At 39.0% G+C, this 25,095-nt stretch overlaps 2 protein-coding genes across 2 annotated transcripts in view; both read left to right on the top strand.

The window, feature by feature from the left end:
• Window positions 1-1,014: 1,014 nt before the first annotated feature.
• On the top strand, window positions 1,015-14,664 carry LYPLA1 (lysophospholipase 1). Its single transcript, XM_058031755.1, has 9 exons — window positions 1,015-1,136; window positions 1,585-1,616; window positions 4,640-4,705; window positions 6,182-6,229; window positions 7,077-7,147; window positions 7,723-7,796; window positions 8,556-8,657; window positions 9,260-9,436; window positions 10,802-14,664. The coding sequence occupies exons 1-9, from the start codon at window positions 1,068-1,070 to the stop codon at window positions 10,853-10,855; spliced, it is 693 nt and encodes a 230-aa protein (XP_057887738.1). The 5' UTR covers window positions 1,015-1,067; the 3' UTR covers window positions 10,856-14,664.
• Window positions 14,665-19,605: 4,941 nt separating this feature from the next.
• TCEA1 (transcription elongation factor A1) overlaps window positions 19,606-25,095 on the top strand; it is a 28,305-nt gene continuing 22,815 nt past the window's right edge. The window contains exon 1 of the mRNA XM_058037026.1: window positions 19,606-19,710. Coding sequence (XP_057893009.1) covers window positions 19,642-19,710 — 69 coding nt within the window. The 5' untranslated portion in view covers window positions 19,606-19,641. The remainder of the gene's footprint in view (window positions 19,711-25,095) is intronic.

Genomic DNA, 25,095 nt, shown 5'->3' with positions numbered 1-25,095 from the left:
CACCTAATGGAAGTGACATTTACATGGTAAATAGCAGAGTAGTGAGGAAAATCAAAATTTTTTTCATGTCCCAAAAAGATGATCTAGAGCAAGAGTCAGGTTCAGCATACTTAATAAGCACCCGACATCATGTGCAGCTCCTAATCTTTGAAGAATTTTTAAAGCATAAACTGTATTTTCTTGAATTGGGTACAGTACATGAGGCGGGAGCACACGCTAAACTAGAAACAAATCAAATCACAAAAAGTTACCTGTGAAAATAATCAAATTTTAGAAATAAGGGATGCCCTGGCATGAATATATGTATCAAAGCAGCCTAACAATCATGGCAAAAGAGGATGTGCATTCAATGTTACACAGCTGGCATAAAGGCTCCTCCAATAAGTTTTATGCAGCCAGTGCTGGTGATGTTGATGAGCAAAAGCTTTGTGAAAAATTGTCCCTGTTTGGGATGGAACACAGCAGTGGGAAGGATGTGAAAGAAGCATAGTGTGTGTTCAGCCACTGTTAGAGCTGCCAAACAAGCATCCACGGCAGCCACTTACCACCCGGCAAACACAATGAGCATATTGATTTTCTGGGAGTAAATATCTGACAGAGATGTATGGAAGAGAAGACAAAGAACAAAGTATTCCCTTCTGATAGAAATGTGTTTGCTATACATATTCAGAGTCGGTCTAAGTGTTTGGAATGGACTGGAATGAGCCAGTAACTCCAACCAGAGTGCCTGAATAGCCTAACACATCTCAAGATGAGTAAGAATCAGTGACTTGGGAGCTGTAAGCCGAGAGGTTTAATTCGGCGGTGAAGGTATCTGACCCGATGAGTACAGACGAGCCCCATCTCGCCGTGCTGTTTGCTATATTTGTGCTGCTTTTCCTGCCATCCCGTGACTTAGCCTTTTCTATTTCACCTATTTAAGAATACCGTAATTTCCTCCTTCCCCCGGGCCTTACAGCTCAGCGCCAGGCGCCCGCCCGCCCGCGCCCCTCCCACCGGCTCCGCCGCCTCCCGCGTCGCCTCCCGCCGCTGGCCCGTGTCCCGCCGGCCGCCCCGCAGCCCGGTGCATGTGCGGCAACAACATGTCGGCTCCTCTGCCCGCCATCGTCCCGGCCGCCAGGAAGGCCACGGCCGCCGTGAGTGTGGCGGGGCGCGGGCCGGGAGCGCGGGCAGGCAGCGCCGCCGCCCCGCTTTGTTGGCGCGGGGGCCGCGGGCGGGCGGGGGGCGAGGGGCGGCCGCGCCCCCGCTGAGGGGGATGGCGGGCGGGCCGGCCCGGGCGGGTCGCTCCCGTTCCTTGCCTTGTCGTGCAGAGGCGGGCCGGGGTCGGCACCTGGAAGGGCAGCGGTGCCCGCGGGGAGCGGCCGCTGATGGCGGCGGGGCCGGGAGGGGAAGTGAGCGAAGCGGAGTTTTCTTGGGAGAAAGTGGTGCCGCGCTCCGAACCGCGCCTGACCTTGGGTGGGCGCCTGGGGCTCGTGTGCCTGTTCAGCGATCCTAACCCTCTGCCTTTGTTGTCTTTTTTTTTTTTTTTTTTTTTTTTTTTTTTTTTTTTTTTTGTGTGTGTTGTTGCTGTTTTATTTCCTTCAGGTCATTTTTCTTCACGGATTAGGAGATACCGGGTGTGTACTCTGATCTATTGCATACTCAGTAGCTATTATACTTTCAAATGTAACCTGCATATTTTAAGCACGTGAGCAGTTAAAATTTACTTAAGCTTCTTACTTTGCCCTTTACTGAATGCAGCGGCCAACAGCAGGTAAAACTTCACGTGTCCTGCAATGATGGTGACAACTATTTAATTAAAATTTTCCACCAAGTCCTTGGAAACTTTACTCACCTAATTTGGTCTAAATGTGATTTCTCTTTTGTCCCTGAGTCAAACTTTGTAGAAAAAGAAGAGTGTGATTTTCTGATCATTTGCTTTCCTGAGAGTGGGTTTCTGGTTATTCCTGTGTTTGTCTAAATTTAGAGTTCTTTTTTATTCCAGACTTGTGGATTGTTGGTTTGCCAATAGCTGCTGTTAGTCCGTGGTTTCTTCATCAATCTGTCATACTTACACTAAAATCCAGACCTCTTTGATCTATATAAGCAAACTCCAAAGTAGTCACCTAATAGCTACAGATTTTTGTCTCTGAAATATGGTCTTCAGACTCCAAAAAAACGCCCCCTAAATAAAATGTGTAATGCCCTGTTGCCTTGTTCCTGTTATTTCCATGTTTGAGTAGAAATGGAAAGAGTAGGGAATTTCTGGGAGGCATTCTAGCTCTGGTGTAATGTTTCCTTTTGAAGCTTGTGTGTGCCCAGAAATAAGCATGCATTCATTAAAGCCATTGAATTAACAAGTTAAGAGAGTGTTGAAGCCTTTTTAGTGGAAGACTTTAAAGGAATTGGCACTTAGATACTGAAAATAAATAGCATGAATGCTTTGTCTATTTTGCTCCCTTGTGGCTAAAATTACATAATATTTTTTTAAGAACTCTTTTTTTTTTGTTACCTGGAACTTGAATGTTGCATCTAGGTTGAAACTTGCTATGTTATTTTTTCCAAAGTACTAACTAAAATTAGCTGTCAGAATGAAAACTTGCATAACCTGGGCATTTAGTAAGTTAAAAAAGAGTCAAGTCCATGCACTTGGCAGTATTCTACAAGTGGAGTTTTTGCTCTGATGTGTTGTGCTGGCACAACACCTTGTTTGCATTACCCCTCTTCCTTTCTGCTGGTGGGAGGCAGCTGAGGCAGCAGCACTGCCTGCATCTTGGCACCAAATGTTCAGCAAGTGATTGCAGAATCTTTTGAGCTTTTGGAATTTGAGTCCTTGCAAATTGGCTCGGTGTTTGTTTTGGCAGGGGGTAAAAAATAGAGACTTTCTCTTTAACCTAAGTTATATTCCCTAGACAAGGTGGCATTTCCATTTCAGTGTCAGAGCTAAGGCACAGCCTCAATCTTGCAAATGCAGTGAGCATACTGGAACGTCTGCATTTGACAAGACATGACACCTCTGTGGAAATACAGTGATTTAGGTGTATTTCTTCTAGTCTGTTGCAGATTAGATTAGATACACTGCCTTTGACATACTGTTGTTTGTGGGTTTTTTAAGTAAAAGCTGTAGGAGTGACCCAAAAAATTGCCTGAAGCAAACCTATTAAGAATTTTATAACTTCCCCCAGTTTAAACTGACCTGTTCCGCTTCACATGAATTTCTAAATTGATCACTTCCATTTGCCAGCTGCATTTTTCTTACTCTGGAAAGTGTTTAACAGAGGTTACATGCTTTTTCTGTCTTAGCTCCTGTATAAATGGCACTTAAATATTGGTACATACTTGTCAAAATCTGAACAAAAGGTGCCATATTGTTCTAAGGAGTCTGCTTTAGTATGTACACAATGTTGCTTTTCAAATTTGTCAACTTCATAATTGGCTAAAATATGTCCCTAAATTCTTATGTAACTATTTTTTCTCAGTGGTATTTCTCCTTTAGACTCTTATTCAACCCTCTGTGATACTGCAAATATTGTGCAAATCATATTTCCTGCAATTTGTTAATAATATGTCTAAAAGTACTGATAAGAAGTAGGCTGAGGTACAATCAGTGCTTCAAATGTCAGTGTGTTGGAATTGCCTTCAACTTCAGGTTACATTAATACATTAATTAACTTTCTTCAGGATGGTATTAAAACTAAACCAATCATGCCTTTATGGCTGGTCTGCTGTTGGTCTGATTAGTTCAACTGTATCACTGACGGATTTGTTAGAGGTGTTCTCTGCTTAGAACCAAATTCCCAGTATCTAATTTAATGGGTGAGTTAGGAATACTAAATGATGAGGAAAAATCAGGAAATACAGGTGAAATGAGTGTTCTGGAAAGCCAAGTGCAGGCATGTGCAGTGGCTGTGCATGGGTTCAGATGTGGGTCAAGGTCAGTTCCTGTCCAGATGAGGCCTGGAGTGAGTGTTGACCTTATGCTCTCCAGTGTTCTGGTTTGGAGGAAGCTCATTAACTCACCTGCTGTGCAGATCTTGTTCTGTTATGGACATTCATATGCTGTATCTGTTTGAGATCAAAAAGCCACTGCAGTCTGGGGTGTTGTCCAGGACTGCCTGAATCCAAGAGCATTCAAGCTGAGCTGGAGTTAATAGGGCTGATTGATGGGGCTGGATCCATGTGGAGTTAGCTTAGGTGTTGGTTTGCTACTGTCCCACGTCAAGAAATGTGGTTCCCAGAATGCCAAGCTGGCTGTCAGAGAAGCTGTCTGAGCTCTGCAGGAGCAGCAAAGCAGCCTCTGTGCTGCCTGGAAGCAGGATACCTGTGTGCATCTGTTCTGGCACACAAATTAATAAAGCCAGACAGATACAGAGTGGGCTTTGCCTGGAGCCAAAGTGATATTTCTGTAGCTGCAACACAACTATGACAACCAAATTAGATCAAGTCTTCCTGACTATACATATGCCACAAGCATTCAAGGGCCAAACAAACCTTCTGACTTTAGTACTACATTCATAGTACACTGTGGCTGATGTAAATATTTTCTAAAAGTGTGTTGATATTGATCTAATTCAGCATGTTTCATACTTGGTCTGTGCTGATGCACCAGTTCAGAAATAAGCCAAAACCTAAAAGCAGTTGAAAATGTTTTTGTTAACAGGCACGGATGGTCAGAAGCACTTGCTGGTATCAAAAGCCCCCATGTGAAGTACATCTGCCCACACGCGTAAGTTTGTAACTTTCTTGTTTTACCTTTTTCTGTAGAGACATCATCTGTTAAAACACTTGTGCAGATGTCAGAGAGGCACCTCAGAAGTGAGATAACATCAGGCTATCTCTGCATTTTGGTTTTTTATATAAAAGCCCATTCTAAAATAGTGTTGATGCTATTAAGTGTTTTTTGTTTTCAGGAAATTATGTGTGATTTACTTTGGGGTAAAACTTCATTTTTATTTGTACTTTGGTTCGGGTACTTATTCAGGCTGAAAACGTACTTGTAAAGTTTTAGGTACAAAGTTATAGTATTTTGACTTTTTTCCCATTGGATTGAGTTGTTTGCTAGTTTCTTTTTTCCTCCCAACAATCTTTTGTCAAAAACAGTTTTATCAAGGATTTTTTTTTGTATTTTGCTTACCATTACACTCAATTTGCATTAGCCAGCTGTACTTAAGCTTGGGTATGTGTATAGTAGATTGAAACTTGTTGTAGGTTACAAAGAAATTTAAAGATTGGCAGGATAGTGATATTTTCAGCAAATAATTCAATTGAGCTGTCTTTGTGTGCAATTTGAGAAGTGAAATACTTCTAAGTATCATCAGGCACCAGTAAATAAGGCGGTAAGATCTATCTACTATTGGCTTGGTGGTAGAAAAACTAGTAAAGTATAATCTTAATTTATTTTAACACAAAACTTAGATTGTCTCTTGCTTCAGTGGTCTTGGCAGACGTGGAGCAGAGATGATAGGGAGAGAAGGAAGCAATGTTTTGGTGTATTGCTGAGCTGTGGTTTATTTATTTGTTTTACCACATGCCCCAGCTTTGCTGAACCATTCAAAAGGAGCTTAGCAAGATCTGCTGTTTTCTTTGCTTGCCCTTTGTCTTCTTTCAATCCTTCCCCACAGAACTTATGCTGCTCAGTTGCTATAGATTAAAACTCAAGCCAGGTATGATCCATCCTGCAGCTGCCTTGCTGTGGCTGAAGAGATGGCACAGGGCTGGGAGGGAGCCCAGCAGTGAGGGCACTGCCCAAGCAGATTCAGCTGCTGACAGAAACATGCATGGCCAGGCTCCACCATGTGCTGCTTTTGGCTGCTTCCTTTGGCTGGTGATGCTGCTGTAGAAGGTGCCTTAATCCACTGAACTTGTGAATGGAACTGTGATAAATCTTAATTACAAATAAGTCAATGATATATGTATATTAAAAATGTATATGAAATATATGCACTCATACGCACACACATTTAAAGCAGCCCATTAATGTTTTGCTTGCTCTCCATAGAGAGTGGTAATTCAACCCTGAATATTAAATGTGTTTGGGCTGGCAGGTTTCAAGTGAGTTTCTTCAGCAGATGCTGCAAAACAGCTCATGTTAATTACTGCTTAAAAGTAAGACAGAGGATATGCAATTCCATGATGTTACTGCATCTACATTATTGAATTTCAGTATATATCTTATGTCAAGAGTGTTCATTCTCATTTCTAGGCCAGTTATGCCTGTTTCTTTGAACATGAACATGTCTATGCCATCATGGTAAGTATTTGTTCAATGCAGATGGTTCTAATCAAATTATATCTGGGGCTATGAACTCATTGTTCTTAATTTAAAATCATGAGCAACCTGAGTATCTGGTTTTAATCATATGAAAGTGTAAACCTTTTTACTTTAGATATTTTCTTATAAAAGAACAGAACTAAAAGGGCTGTCATGAGTACATTCTAGTTATCATTTTGTATCTATGGTAGAGATTATTCCTCAGGACTAATCTGTATATCTTAGAACAAAACCCCATTTTTATTCTACAGATAGGGTCTGTAGTATGCATTGTGTCTGAATTCCTAGTCAGTAGAAGCAGAGACTTGGAGTGGAAATATTATTGCTACTAGTGAGTAATATTTGGTGGGTCAGTAGGATATGTAGAAACTGTTCTTTAGAACATTCATTTCTGAATAGAGAGCAAGAAGAACTTGGTTTCAATGATCTGAAACCAGTCTTCAGTTTTATTGGATTTTGGGCTTTCCCCCTTCCCCCCAGAGTAACTTGTGTTTGTTTTTCTTGTATTTCTTCAAACCATATTTTAATTTCTACATGCAGCAAAATTCCTGCTAATATTTTTTGAGCAAATATCAAAACTGTGCTGCTTAATCTGCAGTAAGTTACAGAAGATGTCAAAACTCAGAACAGCCTTGTTGACTAGATCTAGTCTTTTAAGCCACGTTCACAGATTGTGCACTGTTTCTTGTGATCTATGGGTAGTTGGCAATAAACAATATGACAGCTAACATTTTTGTCTGGAAAACATCCAGATTTCATTATTTGTGTATTAAAGAAGCGGAATGGATGCTCTAATGAGTAATGCTCTTGTTGATGTTTCTGTAAGGTTTGATATCATTGGACTTTCTCCAGATTCACAGGAAGATGAAGCTGGGATCAAGCAGGCGGCGGAGAATGGTATACTTAGGAGTATTTTTTATGTCTTTAAAGTACTTCCAGGTATTCTTGAAAATTAACTATCAGTCTGAAACAGGTTTTCTAAAGCTAATATTTTTTTAGGGAAAAGAATATTTGTATATGGTATTATCACTGACCAAAGTTTAGCTAGATTAATTGTTTATTGTTTGTTTGTTTTTTAACTTTATTAGTAAGTAGAGTAATTCACCAATATAAACACTTCATACTCTGAAATAGGGGAACAAGTGTAGGTTTTTTTAAAGAGCTTTTGGGTAGTGCAGCAGGTCAGAGCAGTATTGGCATCCAGTTGTGTTGCTTTTAGTTGGAAGAGGATGCCATCTTCCCAAAACTGGAGCTTTTGCAAAACCTATTTGCATGTTTTTCTCTTTGGAAATGATACAGTGGCACTGACATTTCTGACTGTGCTTTAGATCTTCTGGTAGTTTTAATATATAGAAGCCTAAATTTTCCTTTCACTAGCTTTCTCTTGATGCCAGGAAGAATGCATTTTTCCTCTTCTGGACTTTCTAGAGAATGGAGTGGATTTTAACAGCTGGTCTTTATTTATGTTGCAGTTAAAGCACTGATAGATCAAGAAGTAAAAAATGGAATTCCTTCTAATAGAATTATTCTGGGAGGCTTTTCTCAGGTAAGGTATGGTTGGAAAGAGCCATTGTCTTTTTTCTAGGGAAGTAACCTAGCTTTATTAACTTCAGAAACCCAGACACTTAAATTGAAGTCAGCTGATGTTAGATGCCTCTAAAATTTTAAGGGGCCAATTTTGCTTTGCTTTAACAAATGAAGTTTTTTGGTTTTTCTGCAAATAATTACTGTTCTCTGGAAAATGAACATACATGTGGAAAAAAGGTACTAAAATAAATTGTCTGTTTAAAATCTTTATGCACGTAACCTAAATAGTTTTGCTTGAAAATTTTGGTAATATTTTTAATTGAATTTGGTAAATATTTAGTGGTCTGTATTTATTTGGGAAATCTTTTCCTTTACACTTGTAGGGCATCTGTCGTAGGTAGGTTAGTTGATTAACTGGTCCATACATCAACTCCCCCAGTCTGCATGCAAATGAATTAAATATTAAAGTAGTGATAATACTGTTGTGATAAAATTATTGCAGTGCAAAAATGTTGTGAGTCTTTGGTTTTGGGGGGTTTTTGACAAGTGTTAGTTACAGTAAATTTGCTGGCTTACCTCTGAATTGACCACATGGACTTGGAAGGGAGGAGAAAAAGCAAAAGAAACATTGTACATAAGTACTGGTTTTAGTTGTTGGCTCTAAAGGAGAATAGATTGCAATAGGAAAAGAGTTTTAAAGGAGAAATCAGGGATTTTGAAGCAAACATTAAAAAGAACTTTACTGTCATTATTCTAATAATATTTGTATCTATTTTAGGGAGGTGCTTTATCACTGTATACAGCTCTTACAACACATCAGAAATTAGCAGGTGTCGTAGCCCTCAGCTGCTGGCTTCCTCTACGGGCTTCTTTTCCTCAGGTATTTGTTTCTTTCCTGAAATGATTTGCAATTGGGGAATGAGTATCTCTGAAGATTGAATCTTGTGCAAGAATTAGTGGTCATCATTATTACCAGATGACTGTTGTTTGATAATTTAGAAGTTTTTAAAATAGGGTCTTAAAATTTTAGATTTTGTTAAGTAAGGAAAATGAAGAAACACTCAGTAGCTATTTTTGCTTAAAATGACAGTACTAGAAAATTTAAAGGACAGAACAAATTTTCCTTGAAGGTTAATTTTCTGTCTGCCATTTGTTCCATTGCAAGGCACTGTCTTATTAGAGACTGAGTGTTTGAGCAAAGTTTCAAGTTTTTTACTTGGCCAGAAATTATGACTTTCTGTTACAAAAGTTTTTGTCAAAATTTTATTTGCATGTCTTTGAGCTTAATGTGTTGTCAGGTACAGAGCTTACTTCATAAGGAGCTGCTTGCAGGCCATACATTGTACTATTTCCCCATAGAATTCAATTTGCTTGTGATGTCACCGGGTATAGTGCCATGTTTTTTTTATTTCAAAGGTGTTAGCCTTATCTCCACTTAGTGTCTCTTTCTTCTCTTCTCCTGGCTAATTCCACCCCTCCTAGGGCCCTATCAGTGGTGTCAACAAGGATATTGCTGTTCTTCAGTGCCATGGAGACTGTGACCCCCTGGTTCCTGTAATGTTTGGTTCCCTCACTGTTGAGAAGCTGAAGACTATGATAAATCCAGCCAATGTAACCTTCAAGACTTACTCTGGCATGATGCATAGTTCATCTCTTGAGGTAATTTTCTAAATCCACCCTGTTTTAGCTGGTTATAGTCAATTCTTTTTCCTTCAAAACTAATATTTATAGGCTTTTTGTGGGGAGGTGAGTTTTTGTTTGTTCTCTTTGTTTTGTTTCTTTTTTTTTTTTTTAATACATGCTTCATGCTATTTATTTTGATGTATACTGAATTCTGGGCTAAAAAGCATCCAAAGGAGAAGTTTGTATGACAGGTGAGAACTTCCTCGTAAGATGGTGTTTAGGGCACTAGGCAACTTGGTCTATAAAATGCTCTTTTTCCCAAATTTTTATTATTTGCTTAGTTTAAAAACCTAATTAGAATTAAAAGACAAATTCTCATAGCATAAATCCAAGATGGTGTTTTGGAGAGAAGAATCCTGGTAGTTCTGAGGAGGGAGACATCGAAGGAGTAGGGAGGGAGGTCTGACACTATGGAAGAGGCAGCCTCAGAGCCTGCATTAATGGTTCTGGCTCAGCAGACAGCTGAGCTGATGTAAGAACTTCCTGCTGCCAGAAAGGGGTGGACTACTTCTGCTCCTGACCTCGTGGCCCTCACTTCCTCCTTGTACCGGCTCTGGGACGGATCAGAAACTTCCTTGAATCATTTGAATTTGCTAAAATGTCAAAAGCTGCAGCCTTCAGTGTTTGCAGCCACAGGGAGCTGGAGCTTCAGAACTCAACTAAGTGATGAGAGCAAGAAATCAAAGAGGAAGCAAAGAACAGATTTGCCAGCAGCAGTAACATTGTTAATTTAGATTGTTGCATCTTGTGGGAACTGTAACTTTGAACAACCTCTTTGTAACATTTACAGAGTAGTGCTGCATTTAGCCTGTAATATTGCTGAGCTGTTACACAAATATATTTGTTCTTTCTTACAACAGTGACTTAATTAAAAAAAAAGATTACCATGGATTAGTTTCTCAGTCTTGTTTGCTGTATTTCTTTTCCTTAAGAAAGGAAGCATGCTAAAAATGAAACTGGATAGTTAGGTGGAGGAGTTGCTGGCTTTCCATGCTGCTGCTAACTTGTAAAAGTTTAAAGTATCAAGGAAGCTATGGCCTTAGCTACACAGTCAACCTGGTGCTATCAAGATCACTTAATATGTAGCTTGCCTGTTCAGCTCCAGAGGAAGAGAAAAAGTAGTCTTTGCTTTTTTTCTTGTATTTTAGCCTCTGCTAAGTGCATATCAGCACTGTGAAGTTATCAGCCTGACTTGTGTGCAGAGTGGTAATTAAGTAACTGATTGCTCAATATCTCTAGCCCAGCTGCTCATTATAACTCAAATGTTAAAGCATGATTTAATGTAGCTGATTACGTAGTGGTAGAGGACTTCAACTAATACAGACTTTTATCTTTAAACAGGAAATGATGGATGTAAAACAGTTCATAGACAAACATCTACCTCCCATAGACTGAATTTATCTGTGAGAAGCCTTCTATATAAACACACCAGCATCAACTGTGGTAGAGTGTTAAATCTTTTCATATGCCTGATAGGAAACATTATTTCTATACCTGCAGTGTTACTACTGTGTTGCAAATTTATACTTACAATGAAGATTAAATAATGCACATGTACAAGAAATGATAATCTTTTTAGTATTTTTCAGCCATTGCTGGGAAGGATGTGAATGAGGGAACTAGGTAACAATGACAGAATGTAACTGTTTTAAAATGTTGGATTATTTGTTTTTTCTTGATTGCAGAATTTCAAATTATTTGTACAAGTAATAAAAATCTAAATTTAAGTGAGCAACATAGATGTGACCTGTTAAGTTTTACTTGAAATGTGATTTGTTCTTTCTTCCTTCATTGCAAACATATGGCATTTCTTTTATGTAATGAATGCATAAAGAACACAACATAAAACAGAGTGGGCATGAAGTACAGAACATGTAATGTAGTGGGCCTATGATGGTAGAATAAATGCTACCAGGGATAAAGCTTAAGGATTATATGTTAATTGTTTAACAGATAAGGAGGGTAGTTCTATAATGGCTAGAAGTCAGCAAAGGTATTTCTTATATTTAAACCACCTCAATTTTGAAATGTTCATATAGATAAATACTGTAGAAATTCTAAAGGGACACATTCCTTATTAGACTGTTGTTTGTCTTATTGTCTTTTTTCTTTTAAACTCATTGCAAATGTTGACTTGGAACAGAATTCTGAAAAAGTGCATAGGAATTATTTGAGTTTTGTTAAAAAAAATTCTTGTTTTCATATTGAATATTCATCTGATGCTTCATTTGTAGTTTTAATTTGTTTATGTATTTCACATGAACAACTACAGAATATTGTTTTGATTTTTTTTCTCTGTACTTTGGAGAAAATAACTGAAAATAGTGCATGTATGTAGTTCTGTGTATTGTTGAACTCTCATCTGTAACACACACTTATTTGAATTATTTTTTGCTAGAAATATAAGTGCAATTGGGATATAACTAACATAAACTTTAAAGTGATACTTTTAGATAATACCATATAATACCTTCTCTTATTACATGTTGAGACTTGATTTTTTTTCTGAATTGGAACAAAGCATTTTCTTTTAAAATCTATCCTTCTACATTTCCCCAGATCAATATAGCCTAGGAATATAAAGACCTATCCTGGGAAAAAAGGAGTAAATTTACAAGATACAGAATGTTTCTTCTTTCAGAACCTTAAAACTGTAGAATGCACTGGTTTGCAGGAGTTGATGCACACTCAATAGGTTTTTTTCAGTTCAGACCCATAATTTATTGCTGGGAGCAGCTGTTCTGTAGCATTCAGAGGCTGTCACCACACTAGGAATGTTTAAAACAATGCACTACACTTTTTACTGCATAATGTGCTGCATAACAATGTTCTATCCTGTAATATGCTTTCAGTCAAAGAATATTTCTATTTTGGATGTATCTGTCATGTCAGCACTGCGCTGCACACCTGAGTTTAAGGTACTTTTCCTCTCCCAGGGGTCCTCTTACAGTGTATGTGGATTTACATCAGGTATCTGCCAGTACAAATACACACATGAGGAATTGCACCTTTATATCTCTCCTCTAGCATTGCTGCTGCCAGAGATCTGACCTGTTTACCTAGTCTGAATAACCAGTTTTCAGTGCTTTTTTTTTTTTTTTTTTTAATGTTGCACTTCATTTTTAGGAAGCTGCTTCTTTTCTAATCCAGTTTCTCTGGATTATTAAACATCTCTTAATATGTAAAATTGAAAAAGAGTTTTTTTCCTAAATGGTAATGAAACAGTTTTAGATATTCCATCTGTGTAGTTAAGAGGGCATTTTTATTAACTTTGAAGTTTAATTAGTAATTTCTCTCAGTCGCTCTCTTCTATAGATCTGCCAATTTGTCTTTCAGTTAATTTAGTTCACAGAAGAAACCATAATATTCTTACTGTAGTTGTGCCAAAGTTCTCTTGAGAAAACATTATGTCCTAGCTTGGAGTCATTCCCAAATTGCATTGGCTGATTTTGCAATTCTACTAAATTGCAGTCTTGGTAAGCAAACTATATGTTATTTCTCCTAGTTTTTAGATTTCTTTTCATTCTCCTATTGCCTAAATAATTCCCCAAGCATTGGTGTATTTCCAAAGTTCTTGCACAAACTTCTAATTTTTCCTTCATTGTTTTCATGTTCTGTTTGTAGATTTGTTGTTAACTCTGTTCATCTGTCTTAACTTCTAATTGACTGTGTGCTCATTTCACATATTTTTCCTTCTTCAAGAATTAGTTTTAAAAAGTATTTCCAAGATGTTAAAATGTGATTTGCCCTAGTTTCTTTCTGTGTTAGCTCCATAACACTTTCTTCAAGTTGATTAACTGTGTTTACAGTTTGTGGTCACCTTCTAGTACTTAAATACTCTAATCCAAGTTAGCTTCAACTGTCACTGTCATGATGCTTTCAGATGTTTTTCTAGAAATGCTTTTTATGTGTTAACTTTGTTCAAACACTCAGCTATCATAACATGAATCTTTTTCATATTGTTGTTTTGCTGCTTGCTATATCTACAAAGAGCTGTGTTACCAAAGTCTGTATAAGGAAATGTTTTGACTTACTTTGAATTTCTGTATTCTAGGAAGACTACTCCTCCTTTTTTTTAATTCAGGAGTGCATGTTTATATTGTGTTTGGGAGTTCTTAAAGAGCCCAGAAGCTAGAGGAAACTTCAAGTCTGCGTGTCCTCCCATATTACACTGTGTATGTTGAGCTCCTGTCTTTTATAACTTCCCAGCTGGTTTGAAAGCTTTGTGTATGATCTTGCAGCTGAACATCTTCACTACCTGAAGTGATTTGATGCTGGGATTGTTGTTATAATGCATGTACTTGAGGCTGAATAATAGCTCAGTCTGATGGGGGAGTTTTCATAGTGTTCTATTAAAATGGAGAAGTTGGACTGTCAGTGTTCTAAATATTAATGTCCTATCCTTTTAAACTACAATTTGAAACTTTCCAATACTGTCTATTCTTTGTAATGAGAGACTTTCCACCAAAGAAGATGGTGTCTATCAAACCTGTGAAAGCATTGGTAAGAAAATACCTTGCTTGCAGATCAGTTTGTTTCAATGGGTATCTAACTCCTTAATGTGTTCTTAATTCACAATGGTACTTAAATTGGACTGCAGTTTTGTGCTGTCAGAAGTCTGACTTCTTGTTGGAATATATTGCCCACTTTTGAATAAAGATGTTGAATTGCATATTATAAGCCAAATTTTCCAGCTATTCTTGAGGTAAAACTTTACTTGGGTCTGTACTGTGGGGAGGGCTGTGTGATTTGGTCTCTTTGTCCTATCTTGTATAATTACAACACAGTAGATTGGTAAAAGTACTGTACACTGTAACTGGTATTAGAACTGTTAATTAAAACATGTTCTCTCTAGTGGTGTATACTGCACTTCATTGAAATCATTTGGATGCATCTTTTATGTAGAGTCTTATTTGGGTTGATGGATATGACTGAGGGCAAACTGTAAGATGTTAATGAAGCCATATGTAAAAGACCTGTCTCTTGAATTTTACAAACAAATCCTGAACACTTATTCCTTGTGTTAAGACATATAAGCCATTTATATTTACTATAAACCTCTAAAATGTAATTTATTTTACTAATTTGATTTATTATAAGAAATCTTACTTTGGAAATTATTTCTGTACTAGGGAAAATGTAAGAGCTCTCAATTTTTAATCATTGTGAAATAAATTTCAGTTGGTATTTGGGCAAGTACTAAAGATTTTTTCCATACCTACCTGAAGGAAGTTGAGCTTTTATGTGCTGTGAAACGGGCACTCTAGAGGCTCCTTGGAAATGTATTGTATGGTAATGTATACATACTATAATACAGAAGAACAATGATTTGTCTTTACTGAGAAAAAAAAATCACTTACCAAGTTAGGTTTTGCTACTTTGTTGAAAGAGTCCTAAGTATGATTGGAGGGTGGTTTTCAAATTCTGGGTTAATTTTATTTTAACTTGTTTTCTTGGAATTTGCAATAATTTTGAAAGATCAAAGAAATTAAGTTATTTTCTAGTAAAGTTATTCTGGGACACTGAAGAGCCCAAGTCTTCTCACTCTGGATTGCTGCACCATTCTCTGGATGTTCTGAGTTGTTGGAAAGGCTTTGAAGTTGATCAAGGTTTGGCATACACACCACTTTGTTAGAGAGACAATTTTCAGGTCAGGGGTTACATGTGCTATTTAGTTTAATACTTGAGGGCAATCAGTGCTATACATAGTGCAGGGCACTGTAAAGAAAAAGTGGGATTATCTGGGAAGAGAGGGAATGGATGTATGTGTGGTAAGGGCAGACTTCCCCCTTGAAGCAGCTTAAAGCAACTTAAAGGCCACTTGTCTCCCCAGACTGCAATGTCCAAAAGTCAGAGTGGAGTACAATGAGGAATTTCATAAATGTATGGGAATGTGTGGTGGATGCAGTGCTCTATGTGAATAGGTTGTGGCAAATCAAGAGTCTAAGAATAGCCAGTAACAATAAAGATGCAGTATTACACATAGCAATCTGCCAGTTTTTTTAAAAAACATTTTGAGTAATGTTCAGTTTCTATTTACTTTCAGCCCTGGCATCCCTGATAAGGTAATTGTGAGGAGAAAAATTGCCTAAAACTAGCATAGTAAAAACCCCCAAAACAAGACAATGAAATGTATTAAACTTTCTCAAATATAGTATGAGAGCAGTGGTGTAAGTGAAGAACGTGACTCAAGAAATTTTCAGAATGTCTGTTGGTTAAATTGAGAATGTGGTTCTTTGAAGATTAATAGCTGTAGAACAGATTCCCCCTTCTTGCCCTGCTCTCCCCTTTTTTTCCTTCCTTTTCATTGCTTGCCACTCTCATCTTACCACATTTGCCTTTGGGATAACAGATTTTATTAATTCTCTTTGAGTTGAGCAGGTACCTTTGATGTAGCTGATTAAAGTTGATTTAAACAAAGTACTTGTGTAATTTAATGGACGGCCACAAAGTGAACCAGTAGATAATGGTTTTCTTTTAGGACCAATTACTAGAAAAGAGCAACCCATTGCCTCCTTTTTTATCTGAAAAACTAGTAAAACTTTAAAACTTCCAGCCAGTTTGCAGAGGTGTAGTGAACTTGCTTCAGGCATCTAAGTGGGAGGTTTAGCTTGTGCTTGTGAGGAGAAAATAGACTTCCCTCATCTAAGGTTTGTTTTAAAGAGCCACTTCTCTGCACTAACAGATGGAGCAGATGGAGTCTGAATGTTCCTCAGCTGGGAATATAAACAAACTCTTAAAGTAGTTTGTGCTTGAAATAATTAGCTAGCTGCGTTGTAGTATTTGAAATTATCAGAGAGGATCTTTAAAAGGATTAAATATTTTAAGTCTATATTGAAAAAAATTGAGAAAGTTGCCACAGAATAGAGAAGTCTAACAAACTTAAAAACTCTAGAAACTAAAATAGAGGTTAAAAAATTAAATTTTTTTTAATATTTGAATGCCTGCTGTTTCTGCTTCTAAGTTGAAAAAAGTGAAGACATTTTGAAAAAGTAAATAAAAAACCCCCAATCCATCTGTTGTATACTTATAGACAATTAATCAATTTATTGATATTTCAGAAGTTTTTGAACAAAATCTTGTTATGAGAAATTGGGATTTCCATTTGCTATAGCTCCCCTTATTTGTCTGTGATTGGACTCATCTCCTCTTCCTCTGCAAAGGTTGGTGACCACTTGGCTGATTCAGACCAGCTGAGATTCTGCAAGATCTAAGACATTGCACCCAGGGCTCAGATAAAGAGGAGAGGGTTAATAGCCATGACATGGTTACATAAAACCTTTTGCAATGCTGTGAATGTTATATATTGCACAGCTGTGTTACTACCCAATTAGAGGAGCTTTTTCCATACAGAATATCACTCCTGAAAATGTAGGATTTTAAGTGCCTTGATAGCAGTTCAGAGATTCTTTACTTCAAATTCTGCAGTAGTGAATGTGCTACTGTGTTGCCCCTCCTGCCCCAAATTTCTGAAGATGCTATCTCATATCAAAAGAGACTAGTTAGTAAAAATTGACATTATTTCTTAAGTTCACTCTTTTTGGAAGAGTTATCTCTACCTGCTAAGTCTTGGTATTGCAGAAGGCCCCATGGTCCAGCAAATGATAGTAGGACACAGGCTTTCTGCATGAGCAGGTGTGCAAAACTCTTTAGAAAATGTTGCAAGAGAAAAGTGAGGATATGCCGTAACAGGTAAGTGCAGTGCAATGAACAGTGTGTTATTTCTTCTGTCTAATGTGTTAATTTAGGAGAATGATGCTAAACAGACAGGAAAAAGTCAGTTAGGTTGTTTTCCCTCTCCTACTCCTCTTTGGACTTGGAGTGACATGTTATAGAAGAGACTGGTGCTGTACAAAGCTGCTTGGTTTAGAACCAGCTAGAAGAGAACAAGCATGAGGAGTGCTGTGTGTTCCTTTTCAATAAAGACTTGCTGTCCCCAGGGTGGTGGAGCCGCTGGTTTAAAGAATTTGGTTAGTACTGGTTCAGTTAATTTGTACTGTTCTGGTATTGTAGCATACAATATAAATAATGTGAGCTGTATTATGTTTTCTTTCAATGCATCTACTTGCAAAAAATAAAAAGGGTATGCATTGCCGTCTGATTATTCTTTGATTTCCCTACTGAAATATTTCTTTGATGCCACTTTTTAAAGATTAGAGGTTAAGTAAGTATGATGTGCTTTGCCTTTTATAAGTGCTCTCAGGAGATTTAATTTATAATTTTCAATTTCTCAACTGATACATTTTGGATGTTAATAGATTTCATCTGCATTTTGAACTCTTTCCATGCATTTCCAGTGAAGTAGATGTTGAATTGTATTTTTAAAAGAAATTTTAGAAAAATCTGACTTTATTCCAGAGTTTAAATGCATTTAAACTTGCCAAAGTGGCTGATTTGATATTTCTAGTTTTGTGGTTGTATTGTCCCTGACCTAACTTGCACCTACTGTAGAACATGTACAAGCTTGTTGATCCTGTAGTGTAGCAATAGCTCTGAGCTGCCAACACCCTGTGTGTTGTTTTTATCATTTATGTGATTGTGAGGAACAATGATGTTAAACTTCATTGAGGTTAGCATCAGGGTAAATACCAGTGTTTGATTTTTACAGGTACTAGGTAACTAAATCTAGACAAAATGGAATTAAACCTGAAATGGCTCAATCCCTCAAATGTTGTGAGAAGCTGCATTCTTTTATTTTTGTCTTCCCAAAATCTGCTCCTGAATGAAAAGGTATTCTTTTCCTTAAACAATATTTTCTTTGTTCTTGTGGGGTTTTTTTACCCCCTGTTGGGCAGAACAAAAACAAAAAAGCAGCAGATAAAGTTTCTGTATGCTTGTCCAGTTCATGGCCCAGATCTAACCTGGGGGAAGATCCTGTGTAGGTCCCAAATAATATTAATTGCTTCTAATATGTGCAGGCCTTAGGGTTGACCATGGTGTCCATTGAGCAGGATGCAGAAGTGCCCAAAACCCACCTGTTTCTATTTGGCTTCAAAACACAGGACAGTCTTGCTGCCCAGTGCATGACAGAAAGTGTGTTGGTGGTTTTTGCTATAATGGCTTCCTTGAGTGCTGTTGGAGGAAAAGGTCTGCCTTGCCTGTTCTCCAAAATGTCCGTATTTTACAGCCCTTGGTTCACAACTGGGGCAGCCACAGCATTCGACTGCTCATTAATAATGGATTTGAGAGACTGTGTAAGCACCTCCTGGATCTTAGGAAGGGATAATCTTCCTGTAACCTTCAGATGTGCCATTTTTGTGAAGTAAACACCCCTGTTTACTTCACAAAAACGAACAGCAAAAATGATTTCATGATGCTGTTCTCAATCACAAATCACAGTAAACAAGGCACCTAGCTCAGCTGATGAACAGAATTCCATTGGTAATGATGTTTAATATTTGTATGTCAAACTTTATAAATGTGGTATGTCCCGCTGGAACACACACAAGATGTAAACTAGACCTAAGACTCAGAAGCACAGTAGCACCTCACATTGTGATGCTTGGCCAATGCCAAAATTTATTTCCAGCTCTGTTGTACTGCCTCGGAACGTGTATCTTCCAAACTTCACCCTGAAGCTGCAATTTGAAACCCTCACTCCATTTTATATAAAAGTAACTATTAAAAAGATGTATGCATAAAAACCTTTTCTGTCAGAAGGGACAGGGGCTTTTCCCCGTCCGTTTGACGCTGGTAAAAATGAAGTGTCTGCTGTAATTCTGCACCTCCTGCCAGCCGAGGAAAAGCTGGGTCGTAGGGAGGGGATTCCGGGCGGCGTGGTTCGCTCTGTGTCCGCAGGTACGAACAGGGGCAGCGCTGGCAGCATTGCTGGGAGATGGGGAGGGTCACAGAATCGCAGGGTCACAGACTATCGTGAATTGGAAAGGATACACTAGGTCCGACTCCCGGCCCCGCACAGGACACTGAAGAATGACACCATGGGCCTGAAGAGCGTTGTCCAAACGCTTCTTGCGCTCGGTGTGACTCGGTGCAGCGCCCAGTGAAGGCTGCCTGAGGCCAGACACATCTCACCGCGTTTTGCTGCGTTTGGGGCTGTTTCGGGCCGCGCGGTGCGCGGGCGGCCGCAGCCCCGCCCCGCTCTCGGCGAGCGGCAGCGCTGCCTGCCTCCCGCGGCCGGCGCTCGACGCGCGCTGCCTGGCGCCGCCCGGGCCGCCGCCGCCATGGCCACGGAGGACGAGATCATCCGCATCGCCAAGAAGATGGACAAGATGGTGCAGAAGAAGAACGCGGTGAGCGCCGGGACGGGACGGGGCGGGAGGCGGGTCGGTGGCGGCGCCGCGGGCCCCGGCGCGGCTCCGGCCGGCGCCGCGCTCCCTCCTTCCCGCGGGCGCGGGGCCTGTCCCTTCCCGCCGCCGCGCTGCCCGGCGGCCTCGGCGCTTCCCTTGGCACTTCCCTCGGCGCTTCCCTCGGCGCTTCCCGCGCCGCCCCGCGGGGCCGCGGCGCCTCCCCCGGCACCGCCTGAGGAGGGGGCACGGCAGCCGGTCCTGCTCCCCGCGGGGCGGCCCCACCGCCTTCGCCGCAGCGCTTTGGGCCGAGAGGAGGTTCCCGCCCGGGCACCGGCCCTGGCTGGGAGCGGCTGCGCGCTCGCTTCCTGCTGGCTGGAACCGCGGTGCTGGCCTCGGCGGGGAAGGGAAACCTGTCAGCCCCTGGAACCCTGCGGAGATGGCCCCTGTGCGTGGGGTGTTGTCGATTATAGGCGTGAGAGCTGGAGTTTTGGGTGGGATGTAAAAACTCAGATGTGAGTGAAGAGCCCAAAGCCAGCTGCGGCAGGGCCAGAGTTGAGTGGGTAAACTTCAAAAAGAATAATGTAAGCCTTTTTTCTTCTTCTTCTTTTTTTTTTTTTCTTTTTAACCTTCAACACTTCTAATTGTGTTTATTAATCTGGAGAATAACTCGTGCCTCAGAACGGATGAAGAATGTAGTTAGGCAGGATTCAGGTGGCTTAGCTCAAGTGTTATTGTCATGTATGCCCTTCATAAAGAACTGAGGTAACATATGGTGGTTATACGGTGCCTGCAAACACATCAAAGTAAGTAAAACCAGAGTGTAGAGCAACAACCAGATAACTGATCCTGGTTATACATAAAATAGCATGAAAGTAAGTTGTCAGCTCTGTTTACTATTTCTTTGTCAGGTGGGTACATTGTTATTCTCTGGAAATTTGTGCTTGTATATGTGCTTGTTGTTCTTCCTGCAAGAAACTATTATATACATAATATTAAAAGGTTTTTTCCTAAATGTAATGATAGTGCATTAAAAGCTTAGTAACAGTAATAGTTGAGAACTCAACACTGCAATTCTACTTTATGGAAGTAATTTTGTTATTGCTTAACACTGGAGAGTATAAAGAGCATTATTAATAATATTTGCATATTTATGGAAATACTGACTGTATTAAACCAAGGAGATTTGTTTAGTTCAGAATACAAACAAATTCATTGTAAGTACACACAAGCCATGCTTCAATCTGTGGTGTTCCATAATATGGCATGGTTTAACTGATATATTTGAACTCTCAAATGATACATTGTGGCAGCAAGACCCTTGTCTAGAAGAAAGAATGTTTTATGACTGGCATTTATTAATTCCATTATTTTTCCCTCTTTATTTTTATTTCTGTTCTCCATGCATTTAAGCACAAAAGCATTTGCTGTCTCACTTTCTTTAAAACTGAAGTAGTGGCTCTTTCCTACAAGGTGTTGAAAAGGTGAAGACTTACTGCCTGAAATGCTTTAATATCATGGTCACGGGACTGATAAAGGGCAGCCAGCTCCATTTTATTTGTAAAACTTCTGATAACAGAAAGAAAATGACCTCCCACAGGCAGCATGAAAATGACTGTTGTTCCTGGGGAGCACCATACCAGGGACGCTGCAGGTGACCACAGGGTATTTCTCTGTGATCTGAGAGGCTTAGGAGTTGGGATGAAATTCCTAACAGCAGCTGGGAACATATATTCTACATTCTAGCATGTGTAACATGATTAACTTTCAGAGCTCTGGGGAGCGCTGTGGTGACTCTGGGGTCAGCGTAGGTGTGAGGTGGCTGGGCACAGGTGGCACAGAGCTGGAGCTGGCTGGAGCCAGAGCTGGAGCTTGGTGTTCACCTCTGTCCAGCCGTGAGAGCAGGGAGCGGGGGAGCACCAGAGGCTTTAGTGCTGTGCTGGAACCCGGCTCCTTCAGTCAGGCTCCTTGCTGCACAGAGCGGCTCCTTTGTTGGGCTGATGTTTTCTCAATGAGCTGCGCCGTGGCCAGGAGTGGGGATCTGATGCTTTGTCCAAAGCACGTGTGTGTGTGGCATGATAAAAACCCTTAGCGGCATCATCAAAGGAGAGGATGTGCTTCAGTATTCCAACCAGGAGATGTCTCTGTGTTTTTCTAAGTCTTTGTCATTTACAAGGTATTTCTTTATTGCACAAAGTGATTTCCTACCTAATTCTGCCCTGTAGTTAAAATGCTAACTTTAGCAAAATTATTAAGGTCATCTCTATGAAGAGGTACTTTATTCTCTCACAGAGATGAAGGAGAATTGATAAATGCATTCTTACACAAGTACCCACTGAATAATGATACTCTTGACAGCCCCTTGTGTTCCTTTCTCCATTTCTACTCATTAAGAACAGGTATTTGGTCTGTGTCTTTGAATGAGAATGATTTGATGAGACACATTAATAATAAAAGAAAGAAAAAAAAGCTTTGATACTTGCTCTCTCTGAAGCTGTCAAGAGTCAGATGACAAGAAATGTTTGTCTCTCATACAGAAGGTGACTCTGGCTTGTGGCAAAACACTCTGTGACATGTCTTTTGATGAGGTAAAAGGGCAGGCCATGCAGACACTCTTTCTGAGTCAGACTCTTGGTGATTTGCCTTGACTAAGGATTTAATTGCAGCTGTGCACTTTTCATAACTATTTTAGTGAAATTATATATTTCACTAGAAATATATCAAAATATATCAATATATTCCACAAAAATATATCATAATGCACAGTGCATTAAATACTAAATCATTATTTTCTCCTTCTTTTGTTTTGAAGGAGGAAGTAATGATTTAGCATTTAATGCACTGTGCCATATGCATTTCTGCCATTGTTTAAAATTGAAATAGATACCACTCCTCCTTCAGAACTGTGATTGGATTAAAACCTGTAGTACCTTCCTTTGAGCTTCTGTTGTATGTAAGTACACCTTTCTTTCATTAAGCTGCTTAATGAATAGCTATTAAAACTAAGGCTGCACCCATGGATAAAAAAAAATCAAGAATGCTTGAGTAAATTTAGAGAAGAAAATAAAATTGTCTGTGTTATAAAATGTATACTCCTTTAAGTAGAACAAAATTATGACTGGTTAGTTCTGCTGTCTTCAAAAATGTGCTTCATTTTCTATTGCCTGAAGCTCAGCTTTTAAAACATGACTATAGAATAGCATTCTGTGCTGTTGTGGTCTGACCAACTGAAAGAAGCGGAGAGGAGTAATCTACTGAGTCTGAATCTACTGATTTCTGTTGAGTAACAAGGTAAATTGAAAGCCAACCAGCTTAGGAGAATGGGACATAGCCTTTCATTTTCTATAAAATTATAGAAATGCCTTTAAAAGAGGGTTTATAACAATGGTCTTAATGATTGGGGGGTTTTTTGAACACAGAGGTCTTACATTAGGAGAAAAGTAATTACAAGTTATGCTGTGCAACTTCCACACTAGTTTTGAGATACAGAGAGCATTTTACTTTATGCTAAGAAAAGTGATTATGCAAAGCTATTTAGTTTAAAACCAATTTAAATTAAATTTTAAAGCATCTAATTAATGGTGCACATATTGGTTATAATTGGTTAGAGAAGTGAAGGCTTAGAAAGGATTAGTGCATTATCAATTTTGGTAATTTGGTACAGAAACCGGCATAAAATATAGATAGCATCTGTTAAACTGCTGGTTTTTGGTTGGATTTAGCTTTTTTGTTTTTTGTTTGTGGGGGTTTTGGTGTTTTTTTTTTTTTTTTTTTGTTCTTGTTTGTTTGTGGGATTTTTGTTTGTTTGCTTGATTTTTTGTTTGTTTTCTGTTTTTGGTTTTGTTTTTTTTTTAATTTGCTGCATGTCAACCTGCTATGTATCAAGTTGCTAGTATTGGAAAACATTTACTCTGGGAATAATAAATTTGTTTTCACACGTGCAGTTAGGAAGGGATATACCAGGCAAAGGAATTTTGACTGGGCTGTATTTCTAAGATGAGATGAAGAGAATGCTACTTTGCATTACAGTGATACTTTCATATTGAATTTGCAGACTATAATCAGCTGTGTTAATTTTAAAATTACACGCTGTGTACAGTGTGCTAATGACTTAATTAGTTTGGAGGTAAGTTTTATTGGATTATATTTTTTGAAATGGCACATTGACTTGTGTCATGAGTTTTGTTTTGGCTAAGAAAATGTTCTTGAATTTGATTTTGTTTTATAGTAGTGAAGATAATTAATTTGCTTTATTTGAATCTGTGTTTGCCCAGAAGAAACCACGCTTATGGCTGTTGAGAGAAAGATATGGTTTAGCATGCCAACTCAATTTAGCACCTGAAAACATTGTGACATTTCTCAGTCTTGCATCATTGCTGCTAAAATTCTGTGGTTAAGACTGGAGAAGTTTTGTATAACATGAATAAAAGTTAAATGGAACTTTTACTATCACAGGAAAATACTAAAACTTTAGCTTTATATGTTAATTGAATTTATGTGAGGTGGGATTTGGTGAAATGTTTGGGTTTGGAGGTTTCTTTGGTCAGAAGTGTTTGAAAAACAAAGGTTGTAGCCAACATTTGAAGGTGTCCAAAGCTGAGGGTTTTTAAATGTGACACCGAAGTTCCACTTCCATCTTTCTCAACCTCCTGGTGACTATTTATCTTTAGTGGTTAAAGTGTAAGACTGCAGTTGCAGCAGAATATTTTAAGTTTCCTTGCAACAGGTGTTATAGTAGAAGTCGATTAGGGAGAATTTGAAAAGCAAGCAAAATGCACAATAAAATAGGATGAGTTAAGAGGTAAGGAAAGAAGAGTGAATTAAATTCCACAGATTTGCAAATGGAAATTTTGTGGGATTTATTTCCAAACCTTATGAATTAAAAAAAAAAAAAAAAAAAGAAAAAAAGAAAAGGTAATGAACTGAGCCTGAGTGAACTGAAGGGCCTCTTGGATGCCAGGTAGTTGTTGCCTCCCTTCTGTTCATAGCTTCCAGGTTCAGCACCACGTGCACTTGAATAACAGCCAACTCATCTCAGCCTTTGGGAGGTTTGTGTGGGCTGACAGCCCATGTGCACAGTCAGAAGTGGATGGTGCAGAGCTTTGCTGAAGTAGAGCTGGTAAATCATCAAGGTTGGAGAGGTTAAAGAGAATTACAGAGCTCACAATTATGCAAACTTTTTTAAAGTAGGGCCTGTAATGCTAAAGAATGAATTGTTAAAGTAGCTGGGTATAGACTTTGTTAACATCTAATAGTGCAATCTCTGAACTTGAATCATCTATCTAGAGAGCTGCTTACACAGAAGTAGTTAGTACCTTTCCTAACAGTCTTAGCAGGGGAAAAAGAAAAACCCAAGATGTGAGGCTTTACCACATCACCACAAATACAGTT

The sequence above is a fragment of the Melospiza georgiana genome, chromosome 1 (genome assembly GCF_028018845.1).
Source record: "Melospiza georgiana isolate bMelGeo1 chromosome 1, bMelGeo1.pri, whole genome shotgun sequence".
Lineage (NCBI taxonomy): Eukaryota > Metazoa > Chordata > Aves > Passeriformes > Passerellidae > Melospiza > Melospiza georgiana.
The sequence above is the reverse complement of the archived record's forward strand: the minus strand, read 5'-3'. Positions and strand labels throughout refer to the sequence as shown.